Here is a 17,370-nt window from a genome sequence, read left to right on the forward strand (position 1 = left end):
CGGGAGACCGGGAATCCGGGGCGAGAGGCCTGGCTCTCGGGTAAGCGCTTGAGCAGAAAGGATCTAACGGCCCACAGGGGTAGAGTCGCGGAGCGCTGGTAATCCCCCCGTTTAGACTGGTTCATTTCAGCGACCTTTCCGTCACCCTCTTAAATCCCCCTAAAACGCTCAGCACAAGCTTCATAGTTAAAATGCATTAACATTTGAAACGCAGCTCCTTTGAAAGAGAAGGCTCTGAGAGGGCTTTGCACAACGGATTTAATACTACACCAGCACCGCTGGCTTAGTTAAACCTGCAGGTCTGCAGAGAGGCAGGGGTCTGTGTCGGGACAGGGCGATAAAGAGAGAAAGTAATCAGGACTGAATAAGAGGCACTACTTCACACACAGAGAGGCAGGGGGGTGTTCGGAACAAGCTGCCCATCAAAGCAGGCGGGCTGCACGGCCTCTTCCTTAAAACCCTGCCCGAGGAACTGGCGAGAAATGGACGCTTCTTACTCTGGCGGGATTAAAGACGCCATTAAACCCACAATCTATCCCACTTCCGCAGCGGGGCTTGCAATGGGCTTGCTCTGTGCAGGGACACGGATTCGGACCCGAGGCGCAAAGGCGCGGAGACCCCACGGGATCCAGTCTGAAGCCCGGGGACACCCGCCGGTCTGCCGTCCTCCCTGCTGCCCCGCAGCGAGAGCAGGGCTGGAAAACAACAGCGATGCGACTTGACGTTTAAAGCTGTTCTGTAAAAGGAAGGAATCGCTTCAGGCCGCACACGTGACCGCACACGGAGCCGCGAGCGACTCTTTTCCGCCACGCCGCGCGCGATGCAGTCCGCGGCCGTTCATTTCCGTGGACAAGTACAAGACCACATAAACAGCCATTTATCTGCTCAACCCGGCAGAGCAGAGCACTCGACTCGACTGGAAAATGAAAACAATAGGAACGCTTCAAGACGGTGAAATATTTAAAAGCACATTTCAAATGCATTTTAAAAATAAAAGAGCTTTCTGGACACAGAAACAATGTGGAATGAAAAATAAACGTTTTTTTTTCCCCTATCCGTAGCGAAGGGCTCTTGTTTTATTTACAAGACCAAGAAGGAGACGACATGTCTGGAAGCCTGTAGATATGTCTGAGTGTCTCTCAGGCGACTGCAGCCCGGTTAGATCTGAGCACCTGCAGAAAAAATGAAGCACCAATTTGTGAACGCGCCACACCCGAGCTTCGACACCCGCGACGTGAAGCCTGAAGGTGGCGCTGTCGGGAACCGTCAGTGATGTCTGCAGTCCAGTCGCTGGACTCATTGCAGCCCACCCGGCTGACCCTCCTCACTCTGAGCCCCACGTGTGAAACAGCACAGTGGTGATGACCTGACTCTGCTCACACTGCAGTTCAAGCAGCAGTGCCATTTTCCCTATTCTAACCCTTCTATTACTGCTGCTGAAAACCAGTGGGGTTTAGGGGCGTTAGGTCTGGTGCCCTGGCTAGGTCGCACTGTAAACTGTACAGTCTGGCCGCCCTGGATTCAATCCGTGAAGCAGCTTCTCCCTCCGGATCTGCTGTGCAGCAGGGAGGAAGTGGGTCCCCTCCTTTGAGATCCTGGGAGGTGAAAAGTGCCTTAATTATTATTAATGAAATCAGGCCAGAAGGTTGATTAAAATGAACTGCCTGTGAAGTCGGAGTAGGATTTCACCCTTTTTTCTCACTGCCTCTGCTTCTGGGCTACACTTGAAGATAACACTGGCTTCACCAATACAGATAAAAGTGAACATAACCATAACTATCCCCCCGCAGCAGAGAGATTTCACACAGAGTTGTGATTCTGCCACCTGCCTCCCAATCACTAGCAGGATTAGAAAGAGCTCCCTACAACACTCCTGGTAAAGAGACTGTACAAACCTGTCCCTGCTGGGACGGGTTCACTAGATGACCTAAACCTGTATGTCTCGATCAGCTCTCGGCTTCAGGCTTCCCACTTTTATAACTTGGAGTGGTCAGCTTTAGCCCTCTGTCTGGAATCTGAGTACTCCTCACAAGAGGGTGCAGGGCGCAGTTGACAAAATCTGAGATTTGTGTTGGGGAGGCACCCTAAGAATAAGAAAGATAAGTTTGCAACATGAAAACCGGCGATACCAAGAGAAAAATACCAACACAAGCAGACCAGGTGTGGTTCACCTGGTCAGTTCAAAAGATCTGGTGTTGTCATATGGTGGCTTTTGAAGACCCAGTTATGTCACATGACCATTATTGAAGACCTGGTGATGTCACATGGTCACTTTTTAAGAACTGGAGTCTGCTCATGGTCACTACTGAATGCCTAGTGTGGTGACATAGTCAATATTGAAAATGTCACATGGAAACTGTTGAAGACCTGGTGTTGTTGCATGGTCACATGGTCACTATCGAAGCTCTGGTGATGTCACATGGCCGGTATTGAAGACCTGGGGTTGTCACGTGGTCACTATCGAAGCTCTGGTGATGTCACATGGTCGGTATTGAAGACCTGGTGTTGTCACGTGGCCACTGTTGCTCGGCTCATGGCTTTAAGACAAACACTCCTGGGTGATGATGTGAGTGGGCTCAGGTCAGGCAGTAAACTCTTGCAAGCAGCATCCTCTGGCACACAGGACTGCCAGGCTACGTGCAGGGCAGGAGACTCACTCATTCCCTAATCCACGTGGAAGAGCCCACACACTGTCCCAATACACGCCCACAGATCTGTAATTGTACTCCAGAAAGCATCAGGCAAGGGCTACCCTGAACAAAGACCAGGAAATACAGTGTGATAATGCAGGGTAGTACATTATCCCTTACTCAGTTCTGCAGAGAATAAAAATAGCCCAGCAGGATATTCCATATCATGAAGCTTGTCTGTATTTTTAGTAAATACTCCTGACAGCTTTGCTCTGGTTTATCTCCAGTACTGAATACTTTGAAAATAACATTTCTCTGTGCATTTCCTTCTATAACATCTGTTCAGGAATGAATGACTACCAGGCACATGTAATTCAAGAATAATAATAAGAAGCAATACACCAGTGTCTGAAGTACAGTATTGCTATTAACACTGTCTTGAAAAAAAAATGCTCTTTAACTGTTTTCAGTGGAGTTTAAATTCTTCAGTTCCCCTCGCTTTTAAAAGGGTTATAAGCATATATTTTGAGGATTCTGTCTGGATGCTGAAAGTTTTTCTTGGGATTGTACTGGTTGTGTTTTATGGAGATTTATTATTAATATCCATGTGAGTCATTTAGCCCTTTGAGCTTCTGAGTTCACACGTGGACATAAAATTCTGCCTTAATGTATAAAATGTCACATTTTTTGTAAAAAAAAGAATACTATCTTGACGGGCAAGCACAGAGGGGTGAAGAGAGCTGAGGGATCTTTCCAGGAGAACAAAATTGTGGGAGACAAAAGCGAAATCGTGAATATAACTTCCAGTAAGAAGGGTTTAAGAAGCTAAGCCTTCTCCCTTCTCGGCCCAGGTGTTGCAGTATGTGCTGGGTTTCCATTGCAATTCTGCTTAGCTGTTTCAGATTATGTTCAGCACAAATACTGTGAATTTAAAACACAGCCCCACTATGTTAAAAAAGCCGGAAGCAGTGATCGTGAGACAGTAATATGTCCTTTTAAACAAAGCTTTTCCCTCTGCGAAGGGCCTGATGCAGATGGCCCTGCAGGGGGCTGCCCCTTGTGAGCACCTGTGGTCATGAGCAGAGAGGTGACATTTTCACAGCGAAAGGGCGAAAACACAGCACTGGGCAGGTTTACTGTGATCGGCATTTGCAGGGATGACATTTCCACCATCAGTGTCGGCAAAGCATGATCAGACATGTACTCATTTCTGCAGAATGAGACTCTGCACCAGCTCAGCGAGTGATTGCAATCAATATCTGTCACCACAGTCCCTTGGGTGGAGGGTTGTGTCTGCAGGGATGTCCTTGGCATTGATGCACTGGGTAGTGTCCTGTACATTCAGCAGCTGGAGAATTTCTGCAGGCTGTCCAGCCCATCCAGTCCATCTGGTAGTCGCTCGTTTATCAGAAGATCTCATCTAGTCGTTTATCAACAGAAGTTAGGGTATCGGCTTCAAGCGCATGAGTGTTCTGTGTTCCACACTCCAGCCCTTTGTGTCCAGAAGTGCCTCCTCTTCTCGATTTTAAAAGCATTTCCCGATAGCTTCCTCTTGTGTCCTGCGGTTGGTCATTCCCTCTTGATTCTGAAGAGGTTCCTGGAGCTGACTTGGGCACGCAGTGATGTGCCTTTTCTATTGAGCATCAGCAGCCCTGTCTATTACCACCGGGCGATAAAAGACATAGTCAGAAAAAACCTTGAAATTGCAGCTTCACCAGCTTATAGAGAGAAACCTGCAGCGACAAGACAGTGGAGATTGAGGCACACATCACTGTGAAGCATATCCTGATTGGTGAAGCAACCGCACTGGAAGAGAGAGCTTTTTGGGTCTCATTTGCTCTGAGAAATGTGCAGGACAGGGGATGAATCCTGTTGCATGCATTGCAAGCATGCAGATTCCTTTTGATGTATGCCTCTCACCGAAGTATTCTGGAGGAACTCAGCACAGGATTTTGAAGAGGCTCTGAATTTGTGAAAATGTGAAATTTCGGAGTCGTGAGGCCAACACAGCTTAAATTCCTTCCTTTTTGGTTTTCTGCAGGCTGATAGGTTTCAACGTGTAATGCAAGAAAAGAAAATAGGTTATTTCTAGGCAATTTTTGAAGAAATAAAATCTACTCTGTGTGATAATTTAATGTTGTTAAAGAACTTGAATTCACACCTGAAGACGTCTCAGCAGCCGAAACGCTTCTCTTTTCAGGGTGGAACTAACCTTTACTTGTTCCTTTGCAGCCAACGCACACCGACACAGCTCCCCACTCGACAGTTATGTAACGCAAAATGATGACATGCAGTTATACAATAATCTGAGCTATTTAACTTTGCAAATAGGAAGTGCATTGAGCATGAAGCATGTAAGCTGTGTAGCTCTCTGAATATTTTACACACTACATCCTCCCTTAACAGATGAGTGTATACCGTCATCCGTCTTAATTCTGTTACTGCACTCTGTGCTGGGGTGTAAAGTGCTTCTGCAACATTATTCCTGCTGAGAGAAAACATCAAGCCAGACACTTCAGTAGCATGGGCTCCCAGCCAGACCAAAGCTGATTACCTGTCACGATCATACAGTAAACCCCTCCTCTTAAGGACGCTCCAGCCCTTCCTAGTTTATTTTTGATTTCCTACACCTGCCTCCGGTTCCAGCACCTGTCCAACAAAAGCCAGACACTCCCACTAATCTGGGCTCAGCTTTGGAAGATGGACGCCCGGAAGCCTGCCTACCAGCGAGTCCAGGAGCGGCTGGACGGCACAGACTTCACAACGGAGTCCTGACCACCTGACCATCTGGGTCCGGGACTGGGAGCGCATGGCCCAGTTACCCCTTTCACCTGGCTCTGGACATTTGCATTCTCAGGATATTCTCACGGACACCCTTCGGACTTGTTTGCCTGGACCACGCCCCCCTGAGCACCAGCACACGCCCCCTGGACACGCCCCCCTGAGCACCAGCACACGCCCCCTGGACACGCCCCCCTGAACACCAGCACACACACCCCTGGACACGCCCCCCTGAGCACCAGCACCCCCCCCCCTGGACACGCCCCCTGAGCACCAGCACACGCCCCCTGGACACGCCCCCCTGAGCACCAGCACATCCCCATGGACATGCCCACTGGACAGGCCCCCCTGAGCACCAGCACACGCCCCCTGGATACGCCCCCCTGAGCACCAGCACACCCCCATGGACACGCCCCCTGGACACGCCCCCCTGAGCACCAGCACACGCCCCCTGGACACGCCCCCCTGAGCACCAGCACACGCCCCCTGGACACGCCCCCCTGAGCACCAGCACCCCCCCTGGACACGCCCCCCTGAGCACCAGCACACGCCCCCTGGACACGCCCCCCTGTTCTTCTTCCAGACCCAATCCTAGTCTTTATTCCCCGTGTCGGTCTCACTCCCCGTCTGCCAAATCTGCCTTCTGCATAGGGTCCTGAGAGACGCTTCGTGGCCTTACCAGGACGGTGTCAAGGTGTTCTCCATCAGTCTGAACCAAATTGTGGTGATTCGGATAATCATGGCGCCGGCGTGTATCCACAACCCTCGAACTGCAGCGTTCACAGGGAGCAAAGAGGTGGACGGCACCTTGTTCATCGCCTCCGTCTCCGAGAGATACAACTGGATTTCAAAACGAATTGTGGAAAAAGACTGTAAGAATAATGATTGAATTTGAGAAGCTGAAGTCATGTGAAAAGGCCCTGCCTGATGCTCTCTACCAGAATCTTCAGGAGTCAAGATGCTGGCAATGGACCGTGGAGGTGAACCTGGGTAGATGCACATCAGTTCCATGTCTGACAGTGCTCTCTGAAAGATGGGTTCATGCAGGCTGTGCTTGAAAGAACCCTGGAATCCAGGAATGGCTGTGAACAGGAAACTGCTTTTGGGCTCATCAGCAGCACTGGCCGTGTCTTTTGATAAGAGCAATTGTCTCTGCGTGCTCCACCTCTCAAAGAAAAAGCCATTGAGATCATGGAGACCCCACTCAGCCCCCGCAGAGCCCTTTGGGTAGGAAGATGAGTGAAGTGCTTAAGGAAGGAGGCAATGTGACCCAGGTGGCCAGGCCGCTGGAGCTCAAGGCCACTCCTCATTGGCACAGAGCGGCACAGGAGTTGAGATTTCCTGAATTCATGAGATCGGGGAGATACTGGTGTCAAAGGGCACTCGACATGTTCTAGGATAATGTTCAAATTCAGTGTTTTATGGCTACAATGCAATACGCACACAGAGAGCCTGCCCACAAGACCAGGACCTAAAAAAATAAAGACCCTTCTGAGCATAAGAAAACAGAAACGGTTACAATGGAGAAGAGCCGTTCTTCCTGTGTGACCCGTTTGGTAGTCAGTAGTTAATAGATCCCAAGATCTCATCCAGCCATTACCTGAATCGAGCCGAAGTATCGTCTGAGGTATTTTAAGCTTTTAAAAGCTTCACACACGCTGTGATCCCCAAGACCAAAACCTGGGGTGAGTGTGACCCCCTTACAGAGAGGCCCCTGCACAAACATCAACAAGTGACCCCAGAGCCGTGGTGGTGGAGGCAGGAGGGTGGATTAACACTCCCATTAAAACCAGCACTGACTCCGCATGAGAGAGATGCACTACTCAGGGGATTAAACAGGAGAACTAGGCTGCATGAAGAAAGCGCAAAAGTAAAAAATAATACCAATTGCTTCAGGTATTTGCAGGTAGTACAACTGCTGCCCACAGCTCAGGCTAGACTGCCTGCCTCCTGTCCTTCTGAAAGAAAGGGGTCCGCTCCAGTCTGGCTGTCATGATCTGTGCTCGGAGGTTTCTCGGTCGCTCACCCCTGTCGCCATATGCCTCTATCAGCTTAATGTACACTTTATACCCTAAGTTGTGCTGCTCGTCTGGCAGCCACTAAGCTCTGCCCTGGTGCTTGATCTGTAAAAACTGCTGGGGATCATTCTTCCAGCCCCGCCCCCCACCATCAACGCCGCTTAACCCCTTCAGCGCCATGCCTTCGCAAGCCATCAGGTCACCCTTCTGCTGAGCAGGTGCATTGCCCGTCCCCGGGGGCTGTGAGGGGGGCCGGTCACACCCCCAGCAGCAGGCCTGAGCGAGGGGTCTGAGACAGATCGGACACAGGCATGCTGGGAGGAGGAAATGCCGACTCGTTTACAGAAGCCACACTGTGAAGACGCTGCGGGGCGGGGCACATGGTTTTGTGGAGACACACCTTCTGAGAGCCCTGTCTTGATTTTGAAGGTTCTCACGGGAGACTGGAGCAGTGCTGGGATTCCCCACTGTTGCCCCTTTTAAACCTCTTTTAGCCTGTCAGGGATCACCTGAACCAGGGAGGAACATGGCGATGCGTTGATTGCGAGGAGAGTGTTCTCAGCTCTGCTAGCCTGTGCCCTGCTCACAGTGTGTATCTGTCTGTGGCAGCTGGACCCAGGTGGCCAGGCGGCTGTGTCCCTGTATGGCCACAGGCCTGGATGTAATTCTGATGATGGTGGTGAGCTGATGGCAGAGGGGGTTATTTTCCAAAGCTCAAGCACTATGGGGGAAGTACTGGCAAACACAATCCCTAGCTCTGTGCGAAAGCTCACATGGGTGACTTTATACTGGTCAGAAGTCATCGGCTCGAGTGACGGCTCTGATCTCCATGTCTCCTGCAGAGGAATTGTTTTCAGCACTTTGGCAGAGATGAACTGTCTGCCCGATATCAACCCTGTTTAACTTCAATCCGAAATGCTCCTGATAGACCAGAGGCATCCTGACACAACGCTGCCAGACAGGATCCCCTGATTATTCACTGCCCTGAGAGACAATGACCTCTCAGTGATTCACTTGTACTGTAGCTCGGACTGATCCGACAGAACAGGGGTGTTGTCTCCTGGTTCTGGAGGGCTGGTCTGTGGGTTTTCAGGTCAGCTGTTAAAGAGTGAAACCAGCTGGTTACTGGCTGGTTACAAGCGCTGCTGCTTTAAAGAGGTCTAGAAAAACTGCCTACGCACTGACCAGCCCCTCCAGGGCCAGGACTGGACACCCCTGTCATGGTGAATTGAGGGCTGTTTCCTTAGTGCTGACAGACAGGAATTAAAGCTGTCCTCTATTGTTTTATGGGGGTCACTACTGAAAACAAGCATATACACATACATAGACACACTGCTATCCTGGCAAGTGTCATGTCTTTAATTTTCAGGCACTGTTGTCTCTTTTGTATTTCCAGCTGCAAATACGTCACAAACAATTATCTGAAGACAAAATGCTTTTTGGCAGTAATGTTTTGCAAAGGAAAACAATCTGCAGTAAAATGTGTACGACACAAGCGGAATTTAAATACAGGCAGAGAAGAAAGAAAATATTGCTCAAGAAAGCAAAAGTGCCCAGATCCAATTAGCCACACCGCGCTAACACACAACAGCAGCTAGAAAATTACTCTCTGGGTCTGAACCTCCCTAGGAAAACAAGTGAAGTCTTCAGATATGAAGAGACAATCAGTACAACACTACAATTCATTGGCATTGTGAACTGACACATATTTATCATGAAAGTACACTACTGATATTTTGTGGCTACGGGGCACATTAGTAGCTAAATTCCAAACCTTTCCTTTCTTGTCCTTTATCCCCACAAGTGGTCTCTAATGGTTCACAGGCTGACTTCTGTAGCATATGTGTAGGACAGATACAGTCCTGGTCTATGGTCACACTTCACTGTTGTGAAATTGCACGAGGATAAACCCCCAGTTGAAGACAGGGTATGAGTCTGTATCCACTGCCCTGGAGAGCAGTGGCTTTATTGCTGTGAATAATGCATAAGCACACAGTCGATTAATTAGCAGAAACTTCAACAACCTCAGATGCAGCCTTGTCAAAATTAATCACAGGGAGGGAAAAAAGAGAAAGAAAACAGTCTTACTTAAACAGTCTTATCTAATGGGCAGGCGGTACTGGGGTTCGGCGCTGTCAGAGGGAGGGAAACGCAGAGCTCTGATTGCACACCATGCACATCCTGAGCTCACACAGCTGCGTATCACAGTGGAGGCGGGGATGTGGCCTCGGCGATGAACTGAATGTTACCAACAGCAGCACACTTCGGACCATCAAGGCTGGGGCAGACCAGTACCGGAATGGGAGAACCCTGTGAGGTGCTGTGCGTGGTGTTGGCTGACCAGCAGGGGATGCTCTTCCCTCTGGCGCAGAATCTCCAGGCCGATACGGCGACCAGGGACCATACTATTTTGGATGGGAGGTCCTGACAGTGCAGTCCGGTCACCCTGAAGTTGCCCCTTGATTCAGTTGCCCCTGGTCTGCTGTGCAGGGGGACAGCTGGGTGTCACCCAGGTGGGGCCGCTCTTCTGTGGCGGGTGACATGGGTCTCCTTTCTGCGTGTGAAGTGTTTCTAGAGGTTCTCTCTTCTTCCTTATATTTAGCTTGGGTGCAGAAATCAAACAAGAAAAACAACATTACAGATATTCTTAAAAAGCACTTTAAAACTCTGCACTGATGCTGCTTTTGACTACGTTCTGTGCACAGCCTGTTCTGTGTTCATGGACCTGAAGCTGAGTTACGGCCATTATAATCGTTCTCATGGCCAAACACATTGTTTTCATCATATTCCGTGCTGACCTATTTCTTTTTAGCTGAAGCATTTTATTCTGGTTATTCTCAGTTCACTGAGTTTGCTTGGGCATTACACACCTTGGGCTCACATGTCACGGACAGATTTCTGTTTTTTCCCCACTCTGATTCTAAGCCTGGGTGCTGAGCTGGACAATTGGTACACACAGTCAGGTCAATGCAGAATTTGCTTCTATTCTATTCTACTGGCCTGTGGGCTGCTAACATTCTCTCTCAGGGACTGCTCTGTGTCCCAGCCTATAACAGTTCTGCTTTCTTCACACATTTGCACAGATCGTGAAGAAATCTTTCTTTTTTGCTACCTGATAATGTGAGGTATGAAGTACCTAGCATTCTTTCTCTTTCTTCACTCTTCTTCCATGTGAAAGAGTGCAATTACACTCCACCAGCAGCTTCCTCAAGTAAATTGCTGACCTGTTCTATGAATCGAAAATAAATCGAAAGGTCAGACACCCTCGTGTTTTTGGTAGGTGTGTTGACATTTATTTAATACTCAATGTTGAACCTGAAATCATTTTGTATCCTATCCCACCTCCCCAGGGGGGGTTTGAAAAACATGTGCTTCTCACAGTAGGCTGGGAATAGGCCAGCATTTCTGACTGCATCCTGCGTTCCACAAGCTGATGAAAATGAGCACATGGTAGGACGGAGTGTGAGGAAATGCGACCCCCCCCCGCCCCCCAGCCCTGAGCCAGCATGTCCCCTGGTCACACCTGCGTGATTCGGCAGTCTGTCATGGTCAGCCTGCGGAACCCCTCTGGGTTTCTTTTGGAGAAGCCTGGTCAGTCCCTGAAAGCCAGTTCATTACAGACTGTACATACTGTAAGTCAGCAAAAGATGTCCAGTTCCTCTTCTGCTGTAAAAGAACTCTTCTGTCCTCTTTATCTCTTTATTCCACTGGAAGAGCCAGAACAGGTGAATTCCTGACAATGTCCATTTTGCTTCCTCACAAAATATTAACTCTTTGTTTTTGTTCACTGGGACCCATGGTACACCCAAGCAGAACTGTCCACCCTGGACCAGTCTTCCCTGTCTCATCTGAGACCCACTGTTCAAAGACAGTCAACTACTTTAAACAGGCAGATGCATATTTGAACAGATGGACAATTTTTTCTAATTCTCTTTAAGATCGCCTCTTCTTAATAAGAATGAATGTGCTTCCTCACTTGGATTTTACTTAATTTCCTCTTCTTCGTTTATGATCAGTGCTTGTTTGTTTTAATCTTTACACCCCTGTGGAGATTAAATCCTGGTGTCCACTTGAAAAAGCCAGGTATCTCCACATAGACCTCAAGATTTAATATATACAACTTTTCCCCTTAGGCACTATGGGTTGCATTTTGAAGCTGTAATTAAGTACTTAATTAAAACTTGGCATTCAGTAGAAAGATTCAAGAAATCTCAGAAGGCATGGGATTAGTTTGCTCCTATTTTGCATAATCATAAAATCAAGAAAAGATACAATGACAGGTATCTCTCTCTTCTATTTTACACTTTGGAGAATTAAAGGACTTAAATTAAAGAAAATCTGACAGATATTCTTCATGAGATTGGCCTTTGTTCATTCCAGGCTCAATCACGCTTTGTCTTCTCTATCCAGGAAGATACAGGAAGAGTGGATAGAGACTCCCTAAACTCCCTAAAAGGGAGTTTTGCTGATTGACTGGGCCTCTCACTGCAGCAGAAACAGGACTGCACGGCTGGTCTCACTCGAATAATAAACTTTCTTTTCTGTAGTGCCTTTAAAAGTGGCTTCTCAAAGCACTTTACCGTAAGGAAAAAAAATCACACAAAGAGAGGAGGTAGCAGAATTACATCATTTAAATAAGAACGTGGAATACAGTAGAAAAGCAAAGGGTAGACACAGAAGCAGTGAAATGAAAGCCCTTCTAATTAAGAAGGCTTTGTGTCTGGATTCGAAGGAGCTCAGGGTAGGTGACTCTCTGATGTCTATAGGGATTGAATTCCAGACCTTTAGGGTGCAGCAGGAGACGTTCTGTCACCCATAGAGTGTAGATGGGCTTTGAGGACAGACAGGAGAACTAAGTCAAAGAACAAAGATTGTGAGCTGGGGAGTAGGACAACAGTAACTCAGACAGGTACTGAGGTGCCAAGCCAAGTAGAGATTTGTTTTTTTCTTCATCAACTATGAGGGATTACTTCATAAACGTATATGGAGATCTTGATAAAATATTAATTTTCACAGATTAGTTGGGGGACTCATTAGGGGACCTGTAGACAAATCAGGAGAAGCAACTTACAGAGCAGGGGCTTGAGACTCACATTGGATGTACAAACTGGCCATGTAATCCCTCCAAGACCAGAGAGGGAAACTATCAGGATCCCATTTTGCTTTGAGACCTACTGTATATACCGAAAAAATTAATCCAGCTTTAACATTTATTCAAGCTCCAGGCTAACTTCCAGATCAATTGTTGGAATTTCAAGATGATAAAGAAACTTTGTCAGAAGTGTGCAGCTTTTTATGAAAGAAGGCCAACTCTAGATGTTAAACCAAAATCGACTACTAATGACTTCTTGGTCGTTAAGGATCCCAGGGGATTCTTTGAGATGAAAGCACCATGTAATTGCAAGGATTATTATTAATTCATTCATTTATTTATTTATTTATTCCTCTCTGATGGAGGAACTGCAAGCCTCCCAGATGAGTGGTGCACAAGATTCATGTAACTGTCTTTCATCTTAGCTGACGAGAGAGAAGTCCAATCAGATTAACTTCTCCACTGCACTTGCCACACTGAAGCAAATCAGAGAGCTGCACAGACTTCAAACCAAAGAGCACAGACCAAATACGACATCAACATGGGGTCCAGATATATTCAGACGGAAACATTGTCGTTCTTCAGTTTTGGATTACAAATTCTTGATGCGGAAGCATTACATAATTCCATATGACAGGAATCCTCACGTCACAAGACTCCAGTCTTTTGGGGTCTCCCAGGCTGAAGTCAGAGTTCGCAGATCCCTGGCATGTTACTAGAGCACATGGGATAAATACAGGGGGGTGGGACAAAATAATAGCAACACAGAGCAATACATGAATATTTATTCATTAATAAAGGACTTGTCCTTCAAGAACAGCTTCAGTCCATCTTGGAATTCTGTTAAACAAGTTTTGGCCTGTTTCTATGGGATATGGAACCATTCTTCAAGAAGGAAAGTCTTTGAGAGATGAGGAAGGGAGAAATGTACTCTGCACTCTGCCTTCCAGATCTTCCCATAAAGGTTCAAGGACATCTAGTGATTTGGGGAGGCAGTGGGGGGCATTTGGCTTCATCCTGATGCTCAGAAAACGACTCCTAAATCCATCTGTGTATGTAAGGGGGGGTTCGCATCTTGGAATAGGGGAACATCTTGAGCAAACAATGTTGGCATCATAGTATGCATCTGGTCACCTAGAGTAAAATGGCTTTGTGTTCCTTGGACATAATTCTACCATGAAGAGTAATGATCGGACCCAGCGTCTCCCCATGAGACGGCTTCCCAGACCTACCCAGACCCAGACCACAGTAGATTCACCACCATGTTTAACAGACCATGTGGGCTGAAGGCTTCCTTTAGCTTTCTGCAAACATAAACCCATCCAGATGTAGGAAAAAGAGCAAAAGACAACTCATTCACTTCTGTGGTCATTTCTGAGGCTGTTATTTGGTGGTTCCTGTTAAGTATCTACCTTGTGACCAGGCCCTCTTTCCTTATGCTGTTTCCCATTGTTTGGAATCTGTTGTCATGGTTTTCCACACTCTTCCTCTGGACACGTTAAGTAATTTTTGCACCTGCACCAACTATCTGGTAACTCGTCTTGCTTTAGAAACTCACACAATAAAGTGCTGATTTCAAGATTTCTTTTACAGCAGTTGTGTTGAAATTAATATAAACCACATGTAAAAAATGTTTTGATTGTGATTTAGTTACTTCAAGCTACAAGTCCTGTTTTGTTAAGTGTTTCCATGATTTTGTCCTCCCCCTGCAAGTCAGGTTCCATGATCATGAAGCGCCTTGTAAGTTACTACAGCAGTTTTAACATCTGTGTGAGCTCTCCCAGGTAACCAGGGTCATGGGTATTGAACTGGTGGGGTAGGTACAGACACAGCATTTTGAATAAGCTGAGGTCTCTTCTGATTTACCAGATTAAAAAACAGCAACCAAGCAATTTCAAAAATCAAGTTCTAAACGTGTGTATCAGCATCTCTATATACCACAGGGCACAGACCTCGAATTCAACCCAGGCTGATTGCTGAGATGCTGGAATGTAGTTTCAGCAACACAATTTAAATAAAGCTCAAAAGTCTTAAAGTTTAAAATAAAAAACAAATTCAGAAAGACTTTATTCACTGCATGTGATACTGTACTTGCATCAAACAAAATGCAAGGGGTGGAGCAGTGGCTCTGTGGCTCAGGATCTGCGCCTGTGGCTGGAAGGTTGCCGGTTTGTATTCCGCGGCCGACAGAGCAATCCTACTCCGTTGGGCCCCTGAGCAAGGCCCTTAACCCCAACTGCTCCAGGGGTGCTGTATAAATGGCTGACCCTGTGCTCTGACCCCCAGCTTCTCTCCCTGCCTGTGTGTCTCATGGAGAGAAAGCTGGGGTATGTGAAAAGACAGGAAATTGTATATGGCTTATACATTCATCTTTAAAAATCTGCATGTTGAGGGTGTGGAAAGTGCATTCTTCATACCATTCTGCTGGGTGGAGTGGAGGGGATTCAGATCCGCAATGAGTCCATTAGTGCCTGTTGGTTGGACCCATGCTATTGGATGGTACAAGCAGAAAAGGTCAGACCTTCAGGAAATGACATAGTGAGAAGACAGAGGTGCTGTCAGAGCTCTTGGACTCCAGGAAAGCGGAGATGGAATTAGTGGAAACTATGAGGGAGTGCATTTAAAACCGGGAGTATGGAACAAGCTACCCTGCTTGATACTTTGGCTTCTTTCAAGAAACAGCTGGATGAGAAGCTCAGATCAATTAACTAATAACTACCAAACAGGCGTGAAGGGGGAATAACCTTCTCTCTGTTGGAGCCATTGTTGTGTTTATTGATTCTTCTTTCTAGGATGACAAAATCTGCTTTCCTTCCAATTGCGGTGGGATTATTCTTGGAAAAGTACTAATGTTTATCACTCCTCTCCATTCCTGCAGAGTCTCCATGTAGAAGGTGACGCATTTCCCTGCTCCCACTGCCCCACTACTCCAGGACTGGTCTGTCCCCGTGGCGACCATGACATCACAATACCTCCTCCCCCCACTTCCGCAGCAGCATCAACAAAGGACAATGTGGAGGAGTGGCCCCCGCTGTGGCCACGCCCCTCCCAGGCCCCGCCTGGTCTGGGTGCTGTGGGCGTGGCTCTGCTCGGGGGCCTGGGCACATCAGGGCACTCAGCCTCACTCTATCAAGATCGAGGGGGACATCACTCTGGGGGGGCTGTTCCCGGTACATTCCCGGGGCCCAGCTGGTGTCCCGTGTGGGGAGATCAAGAAGGAGAAGGGGATCCATCGCATGGAAGCCATGCTTTATGCCCTGGACCAAATCAACAGCGACCCAGACCTGCTGCCCAACATTACCCTGGGCGCACGCATCCTGGACACGTGCTCCCGCGACACCTACGCCCTGGAGCAGTCGCTGACCTTCGTCCAGGCGCTGATCCAGAAGGACATTTCGGACGTGCGCTGCTCCAACAGCGAGCCGCCCATCATCCGCAAGCCCGAGAGGGTCGTGGGCGTCATCGGGGCGTCGGCCAGCTCCGTCTCCATCATGGTGGCCAACGTGCTCCGGCTCTTCGAGGTACCGTTGTCGTAAAGCGCGCTCACCCCCGGCATCCCCCAGGGAGCTGCGGGAGAGAAATGACAAAACAGACAGCTGAGTCCACAGGGCTTTCGCCTTCTAATTACAGTCCTGTCATACGAATGCACGTTCAAAAACATGCTGATTCACATTTAGAGAATCTACAGAGGTTGCTGCTGAGTCACTGATTTACAGTATCCATCGAGAAGCTGCAGTTCTGAATTAAGAACACAAGTGGTTATTCGCTGTGTCCTTTTGTCTGCCTATTGACGGGATGTGAATATTAATTAGCTCTGGCGGTTTCTCAGCCCTGAACGTTAGGTAGACCTGCCTAGGCCAGGGGAGCCCCACTACGCTTCTCAAGCGCTGCTGTCCAGCGGGGTGTATGCTGGTCTGTTTGAATCTGCAGCGTCTCGAGAACAAGGCAAAGCCTCAGCTCCTCCAATTAAGCAAATAAAGAGTCCAGTCCCGAAATTCAGGGCTCGGGAGTGAAGAACTCCAGAACCTTTCTGGACTCCAGGACTGGACTTGTCCCCCCCCAGTCTTAACTGACTTTTAATCCCACTTACGTTACACCCCTGTCGATGTATTTGCACTGTGATAAGGAGAGGAAATGTCCAAAGTTCAGCTTCCACCTGCTTGTGGAAACGCTCAACGTCTGTGCACGTCCGTTCCGGTGCTTTTGAAATTCATGATGTTCAATTGACATTTGCAAAAAATTCAAGTGTAGCAGACACGGTGCTTAAAAGTCCTTTCTGTCTGATTTGTAACTCTTATTAATCGATTGATGATCATTAGGTTTTTGGTTGGTTAAATGAAGTGGGCTGTAGCACTGTAGAGGCGGACATCTCTATTCTTTGCCACAGCTCTGTCGTCGCTGTCAAGTTAATTTCGGGTTTCTTCAGCATCCCTGGAAGACACAGCTAACGAGAGAGATTCTAATGCTCAAATGGAACGAGAAACCTCATAGAAATGCAGTATGCAGTCACTTGTTCCAATTAAAATCCTCCCCCTCATTTTCCTAATGCTGTATGCTTTCACAAGGCAAAATCAAAGAATTGAATCATCGTTTTGCAGGTTTATTTGAAGAACAAAGCTGTGATTATATGCATAAGACAGAAATTATGCAAAGCCAGGGGTCTGTGATGTTTTATGATTCTTGGCCAGGGATTCACAAGAAGCTGATTTGGTAAACACAATAAAAATTGTTGCACATTATGAGTGAGCTGAGGGAATAAATGTATGCCACAGGGTATAATATGCATGACATAGATGTCCTTATGTGACCTTTCATAACTTAACTTTATTTACAAAGAAGCATGCAGTCC

The 17,370-nt window shown here is 47.7% G+C and overlaps 1 protein-coding gene across 2 annotated transcripts in view; it reads left to right on the forward strand.

Moving 5' to 3' along the window:
• The window catches only part of grm6a (glutamate receptor, metabotropic 6a), a 57,245-nt gene that overhangs the window by 2,996 nt on the left and 36,879 nt on the right, over positions 1-17,370 (forward strand). For both annotated transcript variants that reach the window (XM_088623765.1, XM_088623764.1), the window contains exon 2: positions 15,400-16,042. In XM_088623765.1, the coding sequence (XP_088479891.1) occupies positions 15,479-16,042 (564 nt within the window). In that variant the 5' untranslated portion in view covers positions 15,400-15,478. The remainder of the gene's footprint in view (positions 1-15,399; positions 16,043-17,370) is intronic.

This window comes from Lepisosteus platostomus, chromosome 3 (assembly GCF_059453375.1).
Source record: "Lepisosteus platostomus isolate fLepPlt1 chromosome 3, fLepPlt1.hap1, whole genome shotgun sequence".
In the NCBI taxonomy this organism is placed as follows: Eukaryota; Metazoa; Chordata; class Actinopteri; order Semionotiformes; family Lepisosteidae; genus Lepisosteus; species Lepisosteus platostomus.